Source organism: Pristiophorus japonicus, chromosome 7 (genome assembly GCF_044704955.1).
Source record: "Pristiophorus japonicus isolate sPriJap1 chromosome 7, sPriJap1.hap1, whole genome shotgun sequence".
NCBI classification, from domain to species: domain Eukaryota; kingdom Metazoa; phylum Chordata; class Chondrichthyes; family Pristiophoridae; genus Pristiophorus; species Pristiophorus japonicus.
The window spans coordinates 222,469,316-222,490,089 of record NC_091983.1 but is presented as its reverse complement, the minus strand read 5'-3'; the positions used below and the strand labels follow the sequence as shown (position 1 = coordinate 222,490,089).

Here is a 20,774-nt window from a genome sequence, read left to right as displayed (position 1 = left end):
CCCCTAGTTTTTCCGGAAGGTTATTTGTGTCTTCCTTCATGCAGACAGAACCAAAGTATTTGTTCAACTGGCTGCTATTTCTTTGTTCCCCATTATAAATTCACCTGAATCTGACTGCAAGGGACCTACGTTTGTCTTCACTAATCTTTTTCTCTTCACATATCTATAGAAGTTTTTGCAGTCAGTTTTTATGTTCCCAGCAAGCTTCCTCTCATACTCTATTTCCCCCTCCTAATTTAACCCTTTGTCCTCCTCTGCTGTATTATAAAATTCTCCCAGTCCTCAGGTTTGCTGATTTTCTGGCCAATTTATATGCCTCTTCCTTGGATTTAACACTATCTTTCATTTCCCTTGTTAGCCATGGTTGAGCCACCTTCCCAGTTTTATTTTTACTTCAGACAGGGATGTACAATTGTTGAAGTTCATCCATGTGATCTTTAAATGTTTGCCATTGCCTATTCACTGTCAACCCTTTATGTATCATTCGCCAGTCTATTCTAGCCAATTCACATCTCATACCATCGAAGTTACCTTTCCTTAAGTTCAGGACCCTAGTCTCTGAATTAACTGTGTCACTCTCCATCTTAATAAAGAATTCTACCATATTATGGTCACTCTCTTCCCCAAGGGGCCTCGCGCAACAAGATTGCTAATTAGTCCTTTCTCATTGCACATCACCCAGTCTAGAATGGCCAGCCCTCTAGTTGGTTCCTCGACATATTGGTCTAGAAAACCATCCCTTATACACTCCAGGAAATCCTCCTCCACCATATTGCTACCAGTTTGGTTTGCCCAATGTATATGTGGATTAAAGTCGCCCATGATAACTGCTGTACCTTTATTGCACGCATCCCTAATTTCTTGTTTGACGCTGTCCCCAACTTCACTACTACTGTTTGGTGGTCTGTACACAACTCCCACTAGTGTTTTCTGCTCTTTGATATTCTGCAGCTCCACCCATATAGATTCCACATCATCCAAGCTAATGTCCCTCCTTACTATTGTATTAATTTCCTCTTTAACCAGCAATGCTACTCCACCTCCTTTTCCTTTCTGTCTATCCTTCCTGGATGTTGAGTTCCCAGCCTTGGTCACCCTGGAGCCATGTCTCTCATGATGCCAATTATATCATATTCGTGATCGTCAAGAGCAGCCTGGGATGACCCACCGATTTTCCCCAGCTCTCTCGCTCGGTCTCTAAAGTACTTAGGATGGCAGTGATTGGCGTCGGCCCATGACCCCTTTCCAAACCACAAGCGTTTTGATTTCAGCTCACAGACTGAGCCCCTGACCTGTGTTCATTTGCACTTTGTTCAGGGATGAAGAGATCAGAGAGAAATGTGGTGAGGATGCCGTCCATTACTTGTCCTTCCAGCGTCACATCGTCGGACTCCTGGTCGTCATCGGCGTTCTGTCTGTGGGTATAGTGTTGCCCGTAAACTTCTCGGGAGATCTGCTTGGTGAGCCTTGCTTTTCAGAGATGGTCAGCCTCGCTGAATGTTGACATGTTGCTGAGAATTTTTAATCATTTTTCTTAGTCTGTTCCTGTGCTCAGTCATGCAGCTTTGTAACTTCAATTTCTACAGCACAAACAAAGAAATCACACCCAAAACAATGTAAACCCGTTTGTCCCTCAATCTTTTTTTGGACGATGCAACTGTGGAGAGGCGCTGCATGGAGACTGAGCGCCCTCCCTACAGGTGCTTTTGGCCTGACGAAGAATGTTGTCGAGGTGAGGTGCACTTGTATGTGATGGGGTGTTTCCAGTCCCAGCTACGCACTTCATCTAGCCATGACCAATGAATTGCTTCTTTCCCCTTTTTTTGCCCCTTTACCTCGTTTTAAAAACAACAGGTACAGCCAAAAGAAATGGCAGCTATGACTGATCAGCTGTTGAACGTAACAGACTGATGCCTGTGTGGAGTACTGCTCGGTCTGTTAGTGTGATATAAAAGATGGCCACTTTTCATAAGCCATCATCTCTGGAGAATAAGTATATTGTGTGAAGAAATAATAGAGGAGAATGTAACAAAAGTGGGATCTGTTTGTGTGGCATATTTGAACATAAGCTCCAGAGACAGCCCTGTAAAAGGTATGAGAATTCAGATGCTATCAGTGTGGGCTTATCATGTAAATCCGGACATTTCTACTGTGCTATCACTTCAGATTAGCATAAAAACAAAATACTGGAAATGCACAGTGGGGTCATCGGCATCTGTAAAGAGAAGACCGGTCAGTTAACATGTTGGATGTGTGCTCTTGTGGCTAACCGTGACTTTCTCTTTGCAAGTGCAGACTGACCTTTTGTTTCCAGCATTTTATGCTGTTTCAGATTTCCAGCATTTGCAGTTAATTTTATCTTCGCTGTCAGGGTCGCTGAAATTCCGACCTCACAAGGTCCATACGGAGTGTGTACGGACCTGGGGAGGCATCGCAAAAGCTGGTTTTCGGCCCGCGATGCACATGTGCCAAAAACTGCCGCTTCCAATCTGTCAAGTTCTGGCTTGATGGATCCAATGCGTCTTGGGGAGAAGGACATTCGCATGGGCGAGATTGCGCTATTTGCCCATCTCTTGTCCAGCAAATGTTCTTAAAACTCTTACGCTTGGTAAAAGCAGATGCATAGCCTACCTTTAGCAGCGTAAGAGTTTTAAAACATATAAAAAACACAATTTAACACACTTTTATGTTTTAAAAACCCTGCCCATGAAGGTAACTTTATTTTAAACCTTAATTACAAAACCTTTTTTAAAAATCGGGGAAATATATTTTTTTCTAACACACTTATTAACTTTGATTTAAATTAATGTTAAATATGTGGGGTGTTTTTAAAAAAAAAAAAAAATTTGTGTTTAGGTGTTTGGAAGGAGTGGGTGTCTCATTCATAATAATGAAAACTCCTCCTTGCGGAGTTCCCATTATTATAAATGAGAATATTTTACCTTAAGTCACCAATACCTTGCAGTCAGAGAAAGGGAAGAACATTAAAATGAAGTCTGCTCTCATTCGCCTCGTTTTAATTATTACAAGATGATTTCTCGAGGCTTTTTAAGTGAGGAAAAATTGGCAGAAAATATAGTTGGTTAAAATGACTAAGACCAGTGGGTTTCAGTGTTTAAGCTTTCATCCCCACGGGGGATCGACAGTCCATCCTTTATTTAAAAACACTCTCTTAAAAAGGAATAAACTGAAGGCCCATGTGACTCCAGCTCTTTGTACGTTCAAACGTGCATACGCTCCGATGCGCATGCAGAAGCGGCCTAAAGCCGCTATCGCTGGTGGGCGCCCGAGCAAATGATAAGTGCGTATCTTTTCTCTTCTGTTCAGGAGACCCCCGTGTGATGCCCAGAACCGGGATTTCAGGGCCATTATGTTTTCCCTTCAATTGTGCTGCATATTCCTTTGCAGCTTTTCACTGTTTCATTTTGTTAGCGCCCTGCTGCTGGAGGAGAATGTAATGTCGAGTTCCTGCCCCTCCAGCTTCACTGGTGCACCCAGGTTTTTTCTTGAAGTAACACCTGATTTTAAGGGTATTCTGTCCAAGTCAACAAGGCGACACTGAACGCTGTATCACCAGTCAAAGCAGAGAAGCGTAGGTTCACTTCATTCTCCCCACTCCAACTTCGCCGAGCTAATCTCTGCCGCAGTATCTGGAAGGTACATAATGGAAGGCATTTTGCTTTCACTGGTGAATACGTTGGGAGCGGGGCAAGCGAACAACTCAGGATGAATCATCACTGGGCTTGTCATGTACGCTTCTGGCTGAAAGTAGCCAAGAAATCCGTTTGCCAGTCCAGCTTCTTGGATGTAATTTATCCCGACCTCAGCTGACTGCGAGGAAGAAGGAAACTAAATTAAACAGTGGGAAACACATTAGAGTGTTTTTAAATAAAGGATGGACTGTCGATCCCCAATGGGCATTGAAAGCTTAAACACTGAAACCCACTGGTCTTAGTCATTTTAACCAACTATATTTTCTGCCAATTTTTCCTCACTTAAAAAGCCTTGAGAAATCATCTTGTAATAATTAAAATGAGGCGAATGAGAACAGACTTCATTTAAATGTTCTTCTCTTTCTTTGACTGTAAGGTATTGGTGACTTAAGGGATTTGGGGCCGAATTCCTGTTTTACCTTAATTGGTGGGAGGGTTGTCTTTGTCTGAAAAACCAGATCTGAAATGGACCTAATCGAGATTCAGAAGGCTTGGGTTTTGAAGGGTGTGGTTTGTTCCAGATCTAGAGCAGCCAAGAGTCGGCAGATGTTGGTATGGTTCTTAATGAATACATTGCGTCTGTTTTCACAAGAAAGGGGCAATGCAGATACTGCTATCGAGGAGGAGTGTAAAATTCTGGATGAAATAAACAGTGAGAGAAGAGGTATTAGGGGGTTTAGCAGCTTTGAAAGTGGATAAGTCCCCATGAGCAAAAGAGGAAATAGCAGAGGCCTTGACCATCATTTTCCAATCCTCTTTGGATTTAGGGATGGCGCTGGAGGGCTGCTAATGTGGTACTCTTGTTTAAGAAGGGAGAAAGGGATAAGCCGAGTAATTACAGGCCTGTCAGCCTTACCTCAGTGGTGGGAAAATTAATTGGAAAAAATCCTGAAGGACAGGCTAAATCTACATTTAGAAAGGCAAGGATTAATCGGGGACTGTCCGCATGGATTTGTTAAGGGGAGATTGTGTTTAACTAACCTGATTGAATTTTTCGAGGAGGTAACCAGGAGGGTCGATGAGGGCAGTGTGTTTGATGTAGTGTATATGAATTTTAGCAAAGCTTTTGATAAGGTCCCACATGGCAGACTGGTCACGATGGCAAAATTGATGAACAGTCAATGTCTGAAGCGTTATCTTGAGATGGAGGACATGCTCGAAATATTAACTTGTCTGTCAGATTCTGCCAGACCTGCTTATTGTCAGGATTTTCTACTGTGGTAGATCTACTTGTGACTTTTTGTCTTTCAAGGTATGTGCAGGGAGTTTACATGCCTGAATATAGTTTTTAAATTGCAACACTAAGTGAATATTCTCTCTCTTTCAGAAAATAATGCATACAGCTTTGGCCGGACAACAATAGCAAACCTGAATTCTGGGTATGCATCATAAACCGAATAATGGTTCCCATTAGATCCAAGAGTGTGTTGTAGTTCAAGGAGGTAGTGATTGGTAGTAGGGTTCAATTCCAGGGGTGCCCTAAGCGCTCTGGTACTGCACCCAAGTAGCCATTCAACTTGAGTTCTTGCCAGACTGTTTGATTGTCCGAGAGCTTCAGTTGATCCTGATCCTTCACCCAGTGCCATTATCAACACATGCACTTTCCAACAGGAATCGACAAATAATGATTAGAAGTCGGAGCCCTGATTTGCTTCTTTTCTCCACCCCCTTCCCATTTGTGACCTAGGGATCTTGAGGTGTCTGCAATGTCTCATCACTGCCATGTCTGGGATCAACTAATTCAATAAATGCCAGGGATTGACCCAGAGTACTTTACTGGTCTGGAACTCCTCCATGGCAAATGAGCCAAAGGTGGGCAGTGGAAACCTTACAAGGGCACCCTCCAAAGCCTCCCTGATAAAGTGCAACATCTCCACTGACAACTGGGAGTCCCTGGCCAAAGACCGTCCAAAGTGGAGGAAGTGTATCCTAGTGGGTGCTGAGCTCCTCGAGTCTCATCACCGAGAGAATGCAGAAATCAAGCTCGGGCAGCGAAAAGAGCATGCGGAAAACCAGCTCCACCCACCCCTTCCCTCAACGACTATCTGTCCCACCTGTGACAGAGACTGTGGTTCTCGTATTGGACTGTACAGCCACCTAAGAACTCATGTTAAGAGTGGAAGCAAGTCTTCCTCGATTCCGAGGGACTGCCTATGATGATGATGATGATGATGGCTGTTGTGCAAATCCACAGTATGCTTTTTGACCTCTTGTACCATTGAGGAAGCTCACACACTACTTTATATCTGAGGTGATGGCCAAACATCTTGCTCCAAGGTTTCTACCAGTCCACCCCTCCATCTACCAGTACACTGGGTACGATGGCGTAGAGGTTGTGTTCCTGGACTAATAATCCAGAGACGTGAGTTCAAATCCTGCCACAGCAGCTGGGGAATTTAAATTCAGTTAATTAAATACATTTGGAATGAAAAAGCTAGCATTAGTAATGGTTAAACTATGAAACTACCGGATTGTCAGAAAAACCCATCTGGTTCACTAATGTCCTTTTAAGGAAGGAAATCTGCCGTCCTTACCTGGTCTGGCCTGTATATCACTCGAGACTCTTAACTGCCCCCTGGAATGCCATAGCAAGCCACTCGGTTGTATCATACCACTACAACAAAGTCAGCAATGTAAGAGTACCTTCACCACAAGGATTGCAGCTTCTCGAGGGCAATTGGGGATTGGCAATAAATGCTGGACTTGTCAGCGATGTTCACATCCCGTGAATGAATTAAGAAAAAATCTAGTTTGCATGGTAATGGATGAAAGCAACCTGAGTTCTCTATTCTACCATCCTCACCAGGCAGTGGTAAGGGTATATATGTTTCCTCTTTGAAACTTTTGTGCTTCTTAAAATGAGGCATATTAATGCAAGGGAAGGGCAAACCTTCTATGCCACTGAAATCCCTGAAGGACGCAGTCAGATTTGGCCAGTTCTATCTGAGAATTATTATGCTGTATTGATGGGGAAAAGGCCAGACATTTGTCTTTGTTTGCGAAGTGGGGAGAGGGTGTCTCCTTACACAGGAGTCATATCCTCCCTTCAGACTCGCCTCTTAACAATATGATCCATCAAAGTAAGTGGACCTAGTGGCAGCACAGTACTCTATTATCATACGCGGTCCCTGGAACGAGGATGACTTGCTTCCACACCAAAAGGGATGAATTCCCAGATGTTTCAATGAAGGATCCGACGTTCCAGAACTCCAGGGGTGGAAGATTCCTGTGCGTGGATTTTTTTTAACGTGGGGTGACTGTTACACATCAGCCACCACACAGGCTTGACAGAGTAGGCCTTTATTCAGTGGCGAGGGTTAACCAGGATGACTGGAGACCTGCTCTGGTGCACGCACATATCGCAGTGTGGGCTGGTCCGTGCTGCCCCTGGGCCCTCTGCTCTTCTGGGCCCCGAACCCCCACTTGCTGCACCTCCGCCATAATCTCTCGCTGCTGCTCTGGCACAATCTCTTACCACTTCTCCGTCACAATCTCTAGCCGCTCCTCCACCACAAAACATTCACCGCAATTACTCGTCGAATCTCAGTCACGATCTCTCACCGCTCCTCCATCCCGATCGGAGCACAGTACTAGTGCACTTCTATCAGCTGTTATTGCTGCTCCTCCTCCATCACTGTGATCAATAAAATGGCAACTCTCGCTCCCAGCCACCTATTTTAGTCCAAATTCCTACTGCTGATTTAAAATCAGACAGCCCAGCAGGGTAAGAATGGATCAAAGAAATGTAAAGTTGGCAGCAGGAGCCAAGACTGATGTTGGGAGGGAAAGGCAGCCACTTAAATATCTAAGCAGAAAGATCAGAGCAATTGCAGATAGAGGTCTGCTCGTTGAAATTAAGCGAAAAATATTGGTGAATGCTAGCTGATGTGAAGGTGTGGATTTAGATGGAGAAGCTTTGTAATATTGATCCTCATCTTGTACAGGGATCATGGATCTTTTTTGAGATTTGGATGGAATTTTGGGGCATTATCTGTATGGCACTCTTTATATGCAAATATAATTGTTTGAGTCAGGCCTGTAACCTTTTTCCATTTTAAAACAGGAATGACCTGCTGTGGCTCCATACGGCCTTTTCTTTCCTGTATCTGCTTCTCACAGTCTATAGCATGAGGCGACATACATCAAAGATGCACTACAGAGAAGATGATTTGGTAAGTATTAAAATAAAATATTATTTAATCCATTGTACTCTTGCACTGAGCTCAACCAGACTTCAGTCTCCAACAGTTGTCGTTATTAGCCGATTGACTGAGATCTGAAGATTCTCTGATTCCATCTACTGGTCGCATTATTAGTTTCACCGTTAAATCAATTGCACAATGGCTGGAATTGTATGCTGCGTCTGCATATGTTAACTTCTACAGTTAGTGTGTGTCTTGGTACTATATTAAAACATACAAGATATTGAGGGGAACTCGACAAGATGGATGCAGAGAGGATATTTCCACTCGGGGAAACTAAAACTGGGGGACATAGTCTTAGAATAAGGGGCCGCCCATTTAAAACTGAGATGAGGAGGAATTTCTTCTGAGGGTTGTAAATCGGTGGAATTCTCTGCCCCAGAGAGCTGTGGAGGCTGGGTCACTGAATATATTTAAGGCAAAGATAGGCAGATTTTTGAGCAATAAGGGAGTAAAGGGTTATGGGGAGCGGGCAGGGAAGTGGAGCTGAGTCCATGATCAGATCAGCCATGATCTTACTGAATGGCGAAGTATGCTCAGGGGTCAAATGGCCTCCTACTGCTCCTATTTCATATGTTCTTATGTATAAAGAAAGATCTATTGGATTTCTCTGCTGCTGTAACAAATCAACTAGCTGTGATGTTTCCTTCAGTATCTATTGTGGAATTGAGCAGTGCAAGCTATGACAACCCAGTTCAATCCCTGTTTTGTGCTGTTAGTACAAACCAGGGATATGGATGGGCAAAGATGTGGTCAGAGAATCTGCCAAAACTCACTGTCTGGGCTCCGAAACGAAAAATGGGCATGGTGCTGGAGGGCTGCCAGTACTTGTCGAACTTGTCCCCTGTGCTTTCAGAAGAAGACTTCCCCGATACATCAATGTGTTGGCCATTCCTGTTGGTCTTGAAGAGTGTATCCCATTCTTTTCCTGTTATTTATCTTCTCTCCCTTTTTAGTTTTTTTTCCTCACAATCTCTCCATTTTTCCCACACTAATTGTCACACGCTACCTGCACGAGCAGGCAGGCTACCTGCTCCAAGATCTCGACAAATGCTGCTCTGCTTCTTGGAGTTGCTGCTATAGTCTGAAATAATTCCCTTCTAATTTAGGGTTAGACATCTTGCAGTAAATTTCCATTTTTGTTTTTAATTTAAGCAGTAAAAGTGTGAAGTTCAACGTTTTGAAAGATGAAGGCTGAGTGTTAATGTGGGAAAAGATGGAAAAGAGCAATATAGTACTACTCCACATGGAAACAATACAGACCAAATAAGCATAGAAGGTGCAACGTTGGTGAAAATAAACAGTTTGTGAGACGTGGAATATTATCTATATTTAATACATAACATAATTAGGAGGATCAGGAGTAGGCCATTTGGCCCCTCGAGCCTGCTCCGCCATTCAATAAGATCATGGCTGATCTGATCTTTGCCTCAACAACACTTTCCTGCCTGCTCCCCATAACTCGTCATTCAAAAATCTGGCTATCTCCACCTTTAAATATATTCAATGACCCAGCCTCCACAGCTCTCTGGGGCAGAGAATTCCATAGATTCACAACACTGAGAAGAAATCACTCTTTTTAAATGGGTGACCCCTTATTCTGAACCTATGCCCCCGAGTTCTAGATTCCTCACGAGAGGAAATATCCTCTCTGCATCTACCCTGTCAAGCCCCCTTAGAATCTTGCATGTTTCAATAAGATCACCTCTCATTCTTCTAAACTCCAATGAGTATAGGCCCAACCTGCTCAACCTTTCTTCAGAAGATAACCCCTTTCATCTCTGGAATCAACCTAGTGAACCTTCTCTGAACTGCCTCCAATGCAAGTACATCCCTCCTTAAATACGGAGACCAATGCCCTGTACAGTTGTAGCAAAACCTCCCAACATTTATACTCCATGCTAACTTTGTGTTTCATGTACAAAGACCCCTAGATCCCTCTGTACCGCAGCATTTTGTAGTCTCTCTCCATTTAACTAATTTGCATTTTTATTCTTCCTACCAAAGTGGAGAATCTCACATTTTCACACATTATACTCCATCTGCCAGATTTTTGCTCACTCACTCAACCTTTCTATATCAACTTTGCAGATTCTTTGTGTCCTGCTCACAACTTGCTTTCCCACCTATCTTTGTATCATCAGCAAATTTGGCTACAGTACACTCAGTCCCTTCATCCAAATCATTAATATAGATTGTAAATAGTTGAGGCCCCAGCACTGATCCCTGTGGCACCCCAGTCGTTGGTTTCCCAACCTGAAAATGATCCATTTATCCCGACTCTGTTTTCTGTGAGCTCGCCAATACTCCATCCATGCTAATATATTACCCCAACACTGTGAGCTATTCTCTTGCGAAGTAACCTTTTATGTGCCACCTTATCGAATGCCTTCTGGAAATTCAAATACACCACATCCACTATTCCCCTTTATCTTCCCTTCTCGTTACATCCTCAAGGAACTCTAATAGAAACATAGAAAATAGGTGCAGGAGTAGGCCATTCGGCCCTTCGAGCCTGCACCACCATTCAATGAGTTCATGGCTGAACATGCAACTTCAGTACCCCATTCCTGCTTTCTCACCATACCCCTTGATCCCCCAGTAGTAAGGACGACCTCTAACTCCTTTTTGAATATATTTAGTGAATTGGGCTCAACAACTTTCTGTGGTAGAGAATTCCACAGGTTCACCAATCTCTGGGTGAAGAAGTTTCTCCTCATCTTGGTTCTAAATAGCTTACCCCTTATCCTTATACTGTGACCCCTGGTTCTGGACTTCCCCAACATTGGGAACATTCTTCCTGCATCTAACCTGTCTAAACCCATCAGAATTTTAAACGTTTCTATGAGATCCCCTCTCATTCTTCTGAACTCCAGTGAATACAAGCCCAGTTGATCCAGTCTTTCTTGATATGTCAGTCCCACCATCCCGGGAATCAGTCTGGTGAACCTTTGTTGCACTCCCTCAATAGCAAGAATGTCCTTCCTCAAGTTAGGAGACCAAAACTGTGCACAATACTCCAGGTGTGGCCTCACCAAGGCCCTGTACAACTGTAGTAACACCTCCCTGCCCCTGTACTCAAATCCCCTTGCTATAAAGGCCAACATGCCATTTGCTTTCTTAACCACCTGCTGTACCTGCATGCCAACTTTCAATGACTGATGTACCATGACACCCAGATCTCGTTGCACCTCCCTTTTTCCTAATCTGTCACCATTCAGATAATAGTCTGTCTCTGTTTTTACCACCAAAGTGGATAACCTCACATTTATCTACATTATACTTCATCTGCCATGTATTTGCCCACTCACCTAACCTATCCAAGTCACTCTGCAGCCTCATAGCATCCTCCTCGCAGCTCACACTGCCACCCAACTTAGTGTCATCCGCAAATTTGGAGATACTACATTTAATCCCCTTGTCTAAATCATTAATGTACACTGTAAACAGCTGGGGCCCCAGCACAGAACCTTGCGGTACCCCACTAGTCACTTGTCAAACACGATTTCCCTTTCATAAAACCGCAAGATACTTCAGAGATTAATCTGGAAAATAGACTTTAAACCAAACTAAATGCAGCAATTGGTGCCACTGTGGTGTACAAGAGATTCAGGTGTTGCTTGATTGGTTTTGTGTCACAGATAATGTTGGAGCTGGAACAGATTTACAGAGATGATGGGGCCTAAATTGCCACTTCTGATGAGGCCTCTAGCTGCCTGAAAGCGGCGGCCACTGGTCGGAGCGGAATGGCCACCGACTCTCCGCGGAGGGGCCACCATTTTAAAGGGGAGGGCCTACTGCCCCTTGTTTTTTTTGTTGTTTTTTTTTTGCCGGCCAACTGCTGGATCGGTCTGACAATTATGGTCGTGGTGCTAGGCCGCTGGCCAGGCTGAAACCCTCCCTGGTGGCCCAGTGTTTGCCACTAAAGTGGCTGCTGAGTTCGCAGCGACTCTCCCCTTTAACTGATGGAGAGACGTTGTGAAGCGCCAGCGCAATTACATCATCAGTATGACTACAGCGCCCCGCCCCCCACTTCCGCCCTTCTATTGACGGCCACTCCGCACCACTCCCATGTTGGGGCCACTTCCGCCCCGCTTGAAAAAAAATCCCGAAGTGCTGAATTTTAACCTTTAGGCCGCCTCAATGCATCGAAAACAGTAGGTGCGCCTCGTTTCCGTTGGTAGGCAATTTCGGCCCCGATGAAACCAAAATATGTCAATAAAGAGCAGAAGAAATGATAAATTCATCCGAGTTTGACATTGTACTATTTAGAGGAAGCAAGAAAAGGTCATCCATGCATCAAGGATATGGGACAAATTAGTTTCGAGCAACAGTGCATATTGGTTTTGTTGGGACAGGAGTGGAGGGGTAATGATGGGTTTGATTGATGTATGATGGGAGGAGCTGATTATGGGTTGGGGATGTAGGTTAGGAATGATCATTTTAGATAGTGAGATGGTGCAGATGGAAGTTGTGTAACGCATAATCTGTGGAAACGCAGATGGGAAATTTCTTGAGTGGGATTTAGTTGGTAGCAGGGACCGCCTGAAAGTACGAATTATGGTTTAATATACATCCTACAGGAAGGACATTAGGCATAAATTGTTGAGGACGGAGGAAGTAGCTGCCTATAAATAGTTTATTGGTGATTGAGATGTGCGTGTTTAGGGGATGGGGCCTGGTGCCTAACTCGGCATGAGTGGCATCCCATACACTATTCTCAATCACTTCAAAGAATTTGTGGAGAAGTATTGAGTCCTGACCCCGTGTGTAAACTGTTCCTGTGTTAATCAGGGCATTGTGCAATAAATAGCCTTAAATTCGGAATTGCTAATTCAAACAGTTGACATATTTGAACATAATAAGCAGAAGTTACAATGTTTGGTTTCTACCTGATCTGCTGTACCTTTTTTAATATTTAAAAATAAGTGCACATAAATATGAGCCACAATTCGAGTCTGGATATTTTTTTGTCACTTATGCAATCAATTTGCTCCAGAACGTCCGTTATCTGTGCCCAGCCTATTTTCGACCTTCCTCCTTACTTCCCCCATAAGCAAGGGAATGATCTGATCTGTACATTTTGCCTTTGCTCAATGACAACTTGCATTTATATAACTCCTTTAAAGTAGTAAAAAATCTGAAGGCACTTCTCAAGAATGTAATCAAACAAAATGTAATACCGAGCTGCATGAAGAGATATTAAGACAGGAGAGGTAGATTTTACGGATCAACTAAATGAGGGAGAGAGAGGTGGAGAGGTTTAGGGAGGGAATTCCAGAGCTTTGGGCCCAGGCAGCTGAAGGCTGGAAGAAAGCAGAGATCTCAGAGAGTTGTTGTGATTTTTATGGAAACTCCAGGGAACTAATTCACTCAATAAAAGGAGGAACTTGTTTTCATGGTGAGCCACTACACGTCTAAATTAGAGACCACATTGCTGTGGTTGGAAGCGTGGGCTAGGCTACTGTTCAAAGCTATTGAAATGAGAAATCTGGCAAATCTTTTATGGTGTCCTTTTCTATTGTAGGTAAAACGCACTTTATTTATAAATGGATTATCAAAATATGCTGAACCAGATCAAATAAAACAACACTTTCAGTAAGTACAATTTCAGCTGTCTCATTGTTGATAATGGAAGTGATGTTCTTTGATGGGAAAAGGAAAGAATAAGTTCTAAGGAGAAGTGTTGTAAAATGCCAGTCAGCACCTTGCCTTTTCAATATCATTAACTATCTTGTATACCTTTCTAAGATGCTTTCTTTCCAAGCTGAAACGCTAAATTTCTGCAGTCTTTCCTCACAATTCGGACCTTCAAGGATCAGCCACTGTCTCTTTGCACAACCTCTCGTACTCGAATATCTACCCTATATCTCAGTAATCAGAACTGTACACAGTACTCGAGGTGTAATCAGAGCACTGTACAGTTTAAGCATGATGTTGTCGGACTTGGACTACACTGTATTGTATACATAGGCCAGCAATCTGATTGCTGGCCTGAAATGGTTTGACATATTGAGTGCCAAGTCTACTAAGACTCCTGGGACTCAACGTCATCCGTATCTATTTCAGTATCTGTTGGCCAGCTTTCATTCCTACATTCAACACTTTATACTTGTCCGCCATTGTTCTGCTCACAAATCTTTAGTTCAACGTAATAATTGCCAAGCTGCCTACTTTGAACACACTGCCCTTCCTAGTTTGGTATGATCTGCAAATTTGCATTGAGTTTTTGTATCCAAGTTATCAATGTAAATTAGAACAACAATTCATGATCACTCCATTCGGCACTTCCTTCTCTTTCTCTCTCCCCACCCTCTTCCACACCCATAGAACTCCAAAAGGTATCCACTGTTATCTACCTTTCAGCCAATTTCTCATCCACTCACGTCATTTACCCTGAATCCCCACCGCTTTGATCTTTAATAGCATTTCATTTGGACCTTTTATAAAATGTCATTTGAATGACCCAGCCTTTCTACTGTAATCTTGGTTTGTCACTTTCCCCCCCCCCCCCCCGCCCCCAATCCCCCAAAAGTGTTTCAATCTTAGCATAGATTTAGAATTAGATACCTGTAGAAGGCTGGAATCTAATCGAGGGGTTCAGGGGGTTTATATATAGAATAATGGATACCTGGGGGTGATTACAGGCTGGAATCTAATCGAGGGATTCAGGGGGTTTATATATAGAATAATGGATACCTGGGGGTGATTACAGGCTGGAATCTAATCGAGGGGTTCAGGGGGTTTATATATAGAATAATGGATACCTGGGGGTGATTACAGACTGGAATCTAATCGACGGGTTCAGGGGGTTTATATATAGAATAATGGATACCTGGGAATGATTACAGACTGGAATCTAATCGAGGGGTTCAGGAGGTTTATAAATAAAATAATGGATACCTGGGAGTGATTACAGGCTAGAATCTAATCGAGGGGGTTTATATATAGAATAATGGATACCTGGGAGTGATTACAGGCTAGAATCTAATCGAGGGGTTCAGGGCGTTTATATATAGAATAATGGATACCTGGGGATGATTACAGTCTGGAATCTAATCGAGGGGTTCAGGGGGTTTATATATAGAATAATGGATATCTGGGGGTGATTACAGACTGGAATCTAATCGAGGGGTTCAGGGAGTTTATATATAGAATAATGGATACCTGGGGGTGATTACAGACTGGAATCTAATCGAGGGGTTCAGGGGGTTTATATATAGATTAATGGATACCTGGGGGTGATTACAGACTGAAGTCTAATGGAGAAGCTGAATTGATTTACATTAGTTAATGGATCTAGAGGTTAAAGTTTAGTCTGGTGAAAGCACAGCTTAAGTAGGTTTGAATTTTAAAACAAAACGTGGTTCAAATCAGACCGTGATCTTTGTTAGATTAACTGACACTCTGTCCATTGCAGAGAAGCTTACCAAGACTGCACTGTTTTTGAAGCCAGACTCTGCTATAATGTGGCAAAGTTGATGCGTCTCGATGCAAACAGGTCAGTAAACCTTCTTTCTCTTGTGGTGGGCTATCCTGCTTCTTCATTGCTTTATTCATTTTATTTTTTGGTGTTTTTGTTGCTCCACATGTTATAAAACTGGTTATTTTCCTAAAATATATTTAGCACTACTCTGTTTCATAGGAATGTACCAGACCAGACATGTCCATTTTAGTTCATCTGACCAATCGCAGAGTTAGTTCGCTACCTATATCCCTTATTTAATTTTCTTTCCATATGCTTGTCTAACTTCCTTTTAAAATTACTGATGTTAAAGGTCTTCATCATCTTCCTGTACAGACCATTTGAAACATTCACCAGACTCTGTGAAGCAATTATCTACTCCACCTCCTCACTTCTGAGTTCCATCCCATGTGTCCTTGTTGTCATTCTCGGGTCATGGTAAACAGTTTCTCCAGATTCAACTTGTTGATGCCATTAAGAATTTTGAATACCTCAACAAGATCTTCTATAGTGTAGACTCCACTTCTGTAATCTCTCCTCGTAGCTTAGCTGTCTGATCAGACAAGTAGCACTTTGCACTTTTTCCTGTGCCAGTGTCCTGTAATAAGATGATCAGAATTCGACGCGGATAAACCAATGCCAGGTATAGGTTCAATATCAAATCCTGTGTTTTGTGCGCTCATTCATGCACTATATAGTCCTGTGTCCTATTTGTCTGATTTATCACCACTGCACACCTAGCATACAGCTTCAATAACCTGTTTAATATGTAAAAATTATTTTTCTGTACTCTATCCTATAAACTAACACCCTTTAGTTTCTAATTCCAATGTTCATTCTCCTTCCCTAGTCTTGTCACTTTGTACTTAGTGAATTTACTTTGCCATTTCAGTCCAACTTTCAAATCTATCTAAATCCCTCTAGCTGACCAGATTGCTCTTGACTGTTGCATCTTCCTCCCTGTCTCCACCTTGGTGTTGAGTCTTGTTTCGATCCCCATTTCAAAATCAATAATGTCCAACATCAGTATCAGGGGTCCCAACACTGGTCTTTGGGGCACCTCACCAGTGACTTGACACCACTTTAGCACAGCTTCATCCATGACCACCAGCAATCTCCTATAATGCAGTCAGTTGCAAACCACTTGAACTGCCCACTAATCTGTGCTTTCCTATCTTGTGGACTAGCCATCTATGTGGTACTGTATCAAAAGCCTTGCTGAAGTCTAGATGAACAATGACAGAGTTTGTTATTCACAAGCTCCACTACATCCTCAAAGAATTCAAGCAGGCTTTTCAAGCATGACCTTTCCCCATAAAGCCATATTTCACTGTCCCCTTCAGGATCTTGGCCTTTATTGCGAAGAGGATGGAGTATAAAAGCAGGGAAGTTTTGCAACAGCTATATAAAGTATAGCCGTAGTATATGTGAGGGGCCACATCTGGAATACTGCGTGCAGTTTTGGTGTCCATATTTACGAAAGGATATACTTGCTGTGGAGGCAGTTCAGAGAAGGTTCATTAGGTTGATTCCGGGGATGAGGGGGTTGACGTATGAGGAAAGGTTGAGTAGGTTGGGTCTCTACTCATTGGAATTCAGAAGAATGAGAGGTGATCTTATTGAAACATATAATATTATGAGGGGGCTTGACAAGGTGGATGCAGAGAAGATGTTTCCACTGGTGGGGGAGACTAGAACTAGAGGCCGTGATCTTAGGATAAGGGGCTGCCCATTTAGAACTGAGATGAGGAGAAATTTATTTGCTGAGGGTTGTAAATCTGTGGAATTCGCTGCCTCAGAGAGCTGTGGAAGCTGGGACATTAAATAAATTTAAGACAAAAATAGACAGTTTCTTAAACGATAAGGGGAAGTGGAGCGGAGTCTATGATCGGATCAGCCATGATCTTATTGAATGGCGGAGCAGGCTCGAGAAGCCTTATGGCCTACTCCTGCTCCTATTTCTTATGTTCTTATAGCCACTAGCATTTTACTCATGACAGATAGTGGAGTCAGCCACCTGTAATTTCCAGACCCCTCTTTTTATTTTAGACAAATTCCCTTCTCTAATCTTTTGGTACAACTCCAGATTCTAATGATTTCCTGCTGGAACATGATCAATTTTATGGGTTGTTTGCTTAAGTTTTTTTTAATTTGTTCTTGTGATATGGACATTAGTTGCCTATCCTTAGTTTCCCCTGATGGCATCAAGAGTCAGCCAAGAAGTGTGGGATAGGAGTCACAAGTAGGCTTAGGCCAGAAATATCAAGTTCCCTTCCTTGAAAGACACTAGTGAGCCAACAGCTTTTGTGGTCATTTCCCCTGGTACTGGTACACAAATGACTTTCACAACTTGCCATGGTGGGATTTGAACTTGTGACTTCTGGGTTACCAGTCCAATACTATAACCTCTACACAAGTACCCTTATGTGCAGGCCATGTGGTCCCAAGGTCGTCGTCTGTGTCTGCAGAGGAACTTCAAAGCGTTGTGTAGTGAGGATCTGACTGTAGTGTGTAGTGAAGGTCAGTAAGTGACGATTAAAGTTGCTAGTTTTCCTAGTTAAGGTGAAGTTGCTGTCCATACTAGATAAAGATCATGCTGTTGTGTGTGCAGTTTTCTCTTTGCAAATTTTTTGTATAAATGATATATTCCAGGCGAAAAGCTGAGCGTAGTCGGATTTACTATTCTAAAGAAGAAACGCCAGTTATGATTAATCCCAAGCCCTGCGGTCAGCTGTGCTGCTGTGTTGTTAAAGGCTGTGAGCAGGTATGTGCAGTGTATTTTAATAAGGGATCTGATTCCCATTGCTTGATGAATTTTTCAATGAATCTGAAATTTGTGAGTTGCTAATGGGCCAATGCTGCAATGAAAAGCATGACGAGAAGTCCTGGACAGCACCAGTGACTACTTTTGTAAATATGCTATTTTTGCGGAGTCCTTCCTGAAGGCACTGAATTGTTCGTGTACCAACCGGGATTGTGCCTGAGTCACTATAAAAAGGAAGAAACGGCCAGAGTTCACACACCTCATATCTGTCCAGTTATCCCTGTGTGTGTCTGTGTGTGTGTCTGTGCATGTGATGAAGATTCACATAGGATCTTCAAAGTTATGAGAGAGAATTTATCTGCCTCTACTGGATATAATGCTGGATCTCTGAGGTGAAATGGCAGTGTGTTTACATATTGCAATCTGTTTACCCCTTGACTAGTGTAGGTAAATTGATGTTGGTAGGCTGGGGGAGCAGTGAGGAGACTGCTCGGTTAGTATTTTTCTACAAATTGGCAGCTTTAATAATGTATGTAATGCAAAGGCAGCAACCCTGCATTTGCCAAAGCCCTTCTTTCAGTTACGATTCTCTTGTCCATAGTAATGGAGAATCTTTTTCTTCCTACAGGAAAATGCAGTGGAATATTACACTAAATTAGAACAAAAACTGAAAGAGGAATACATAAAAGAGAAGGAAAAGGTGTATGAGAAACCACTTGGTATGGCTTTTGTAACATTCCAGAATGAGGCTACAGCAGCTCGGTGAGTTAGACTTTCAAATGTGAGCGTTGTCGACAAATTCAAACCCAAAGCAAGGGGCTGCCAGTATTTGCTCCGTTACTCCTGGTCTTTGGAAAGGATGGGGAGTTCAAAACAAATGGCCGATGTTAACAAGTGGCTGACGGCATGTTGTGAGAGCAGTAATGCAGCCTTCATAGATAACCGTTTCAGAACAGAGCACTAGTACAGGAAGGACTGGCTCCACCCAAACCAGGGAGGAATAGAGAGACTTGTGAAGAACATTGGGGCAACTGTTAAGAATTGTTTAAAGAAGATAGATGGGGAGAGGGCAGGAAGGAAACGGAATCCAAGATGATAACTGATGCACAGGGAAAGCAGTTACAGTTAATTGTTCAATGGGATGTTGGGGAAGAAGGCAAGTTAACAGGCGAGCATAGACACATGCCCAGAGAAGCATCATGAACTGAAGACTAGGAATAACCAGACACTTGGGGACTTAAAGGGTGTAAATCTATATTAAAATGGACACATATATGAATGCTACAAGATGCCGAACTGAAAGCTGTTGGGGCAGTAGACAGCTTCGATGTAGTGGGAATATCAGAGTCCTGCCTGAATACTGAGGATGGAAGTGAATGCAATATTAAGGGGTTTTGACCATTCAAAAAAGACAAAGTACACACAGGAAAGGTTGCAGCCCTATGCACCGGGGACATCTTAACAGTAAACCAAGTGATGCTGTGAAAGGAGGAAAGCTACAGAATGAACAAACTCTGGGTAAACATATCTAGTATGAAATAATCCAAGCTAACAGTTGGGGTATATTACAGACCCTCAGGCTGGCAAAAGGAGGAGGACAAAGCGATCGGAAGAGTATAAGTAAAGTTAATTTAATGAAAAGCTTCAATTAATCAAACTGGGGAAACCCAAATGTTATAAAATCAGACTTGGTAAATGTGGTTCTCAATTGTTTCACGGCCCAGGTACATTATATATACCATATCTATTAATGACCTGGACTTCAGTATACAGGGTACAATTTCAAAGTGTGCAGATGATACGAACCTCTGAAAAGTAGTAAACCGGGAAAAGTAGTAAACCGTGTGAAGGATAGTAGCAGACGTCGGACAGACTGATGATATGGGCAGATGTAATTTAACACAGAGAAGCCTGAAGTGATGCATTTTGGTCGGAAGAATGAGGAGAGGCAATTTAAACTAAATGGTACAATTTTAATAGGAGTGGAGGAACAGAAACATAGAAAATAGGTGCAGGAGCAAGCCATTCGGCCCTTCGAGCCTGCACCACCATTCAATATGATCATGGCTGATCATGCAACCTCAGTACCCCACCCCAACCTTCTCTCCATACCCCTTGATCCCTTTAGCCGTAAGGGCCACATCTAACTCCCTTTTGAATATGTCCAACGAACTGGCTTCAACAACTTTCTGTGGTAGAGAATTCCACAGGTTCACAATTCTCTGAGTGAAGAGTTTCTCCTGAGGCTGTACGTAAACAAATCTTTGAAGATGCCAGGACAAGTTGAGAAGTTTATTTAAAAAGCATATGGGGTCCTTGGCTTTCTAAAGAGGAATAAGAGTACAAAAGCAAGGAAGTTATGCTAAACCTTTATAAAACACTGGTTAGACCCCAACTGGGGTATTCTGGGCACCACATTTGAGGGAGGATGTCAAGGCCTTTGAGAGGGTGCAGAGATTTACTAGACTGGTACCAGGGATGAGGGACTTCAGCTACGTGGATAGACTAAAGAAGCTGGGATTGTTTTCCTTGGACCAGAGAAGGTTATGGGGAGATTTAATGGAGGCATTCAAATTTATGAAGGGTTTAAATAAGGAGAAACTGTTTCCACTGGCTGAAGGGTCGATAAT

The 20,774-nt window shown here is 42.8% G+C and overlaps 2 protein-coding genes across 7 annotated transcripts in view; one reads left to right on the top strand and one right to left on the bottom strand.

The window, feature by feature from the left end:
• LOC139267477 (CSC1-like protein 2) overlaps nucleotides 1-20,774 on the top strand; it is a 297,646-nt gene that overhangs the window by 211,703 nt on the left and 65,169 nt on the right. For all 6 annotated transcript variants that reach the window (XM_070885844.1, XM_070885847.1, XM_070885848.1 and 3 more), the window contains 7 exons: nucleotides 1,318-1,460; nucleotides 5,041-5,092; nucleotides 7,777-7,885; nucleotides 13,443-13,513; nucleotides 15,336-15,416; nucleotides 18,033-18,144; nucleotides 18,773-18,906. In XM_070885844.1, the coding sequence (XP_070741945.1) occupies nucleotides 1,318-1,460; nucleotides 5,041-5,092; nucleotides 7,777-7,885; nucleotides 13,443-13,513; nucleotides 15,336-15,416; nucleotides 18,033-18,144; nucleotides 18,773-18,906 (702 nt within the window). The remainder of the gene's footprint in view (nucleotides 1-1,317; nucleotides 1,461-5,040; nucleotides 5,093-7,776; nucleotides 7,886-13,442; nucleotides 13,514-15,335; nucleotides 15,417-18,032; nucleotides 18,145-18,772; nucleotides 18,907-20,774) is intronic.
• Nucleotides 1-20,774, bottom strand: part of mrpl14 (mitochondrial ribosomal protein L14) — a 271,243-nt gene that overhangs the window by 225,628 nt on the left and 24,841 nt on the right. The window lies entirely within an intron of this gene.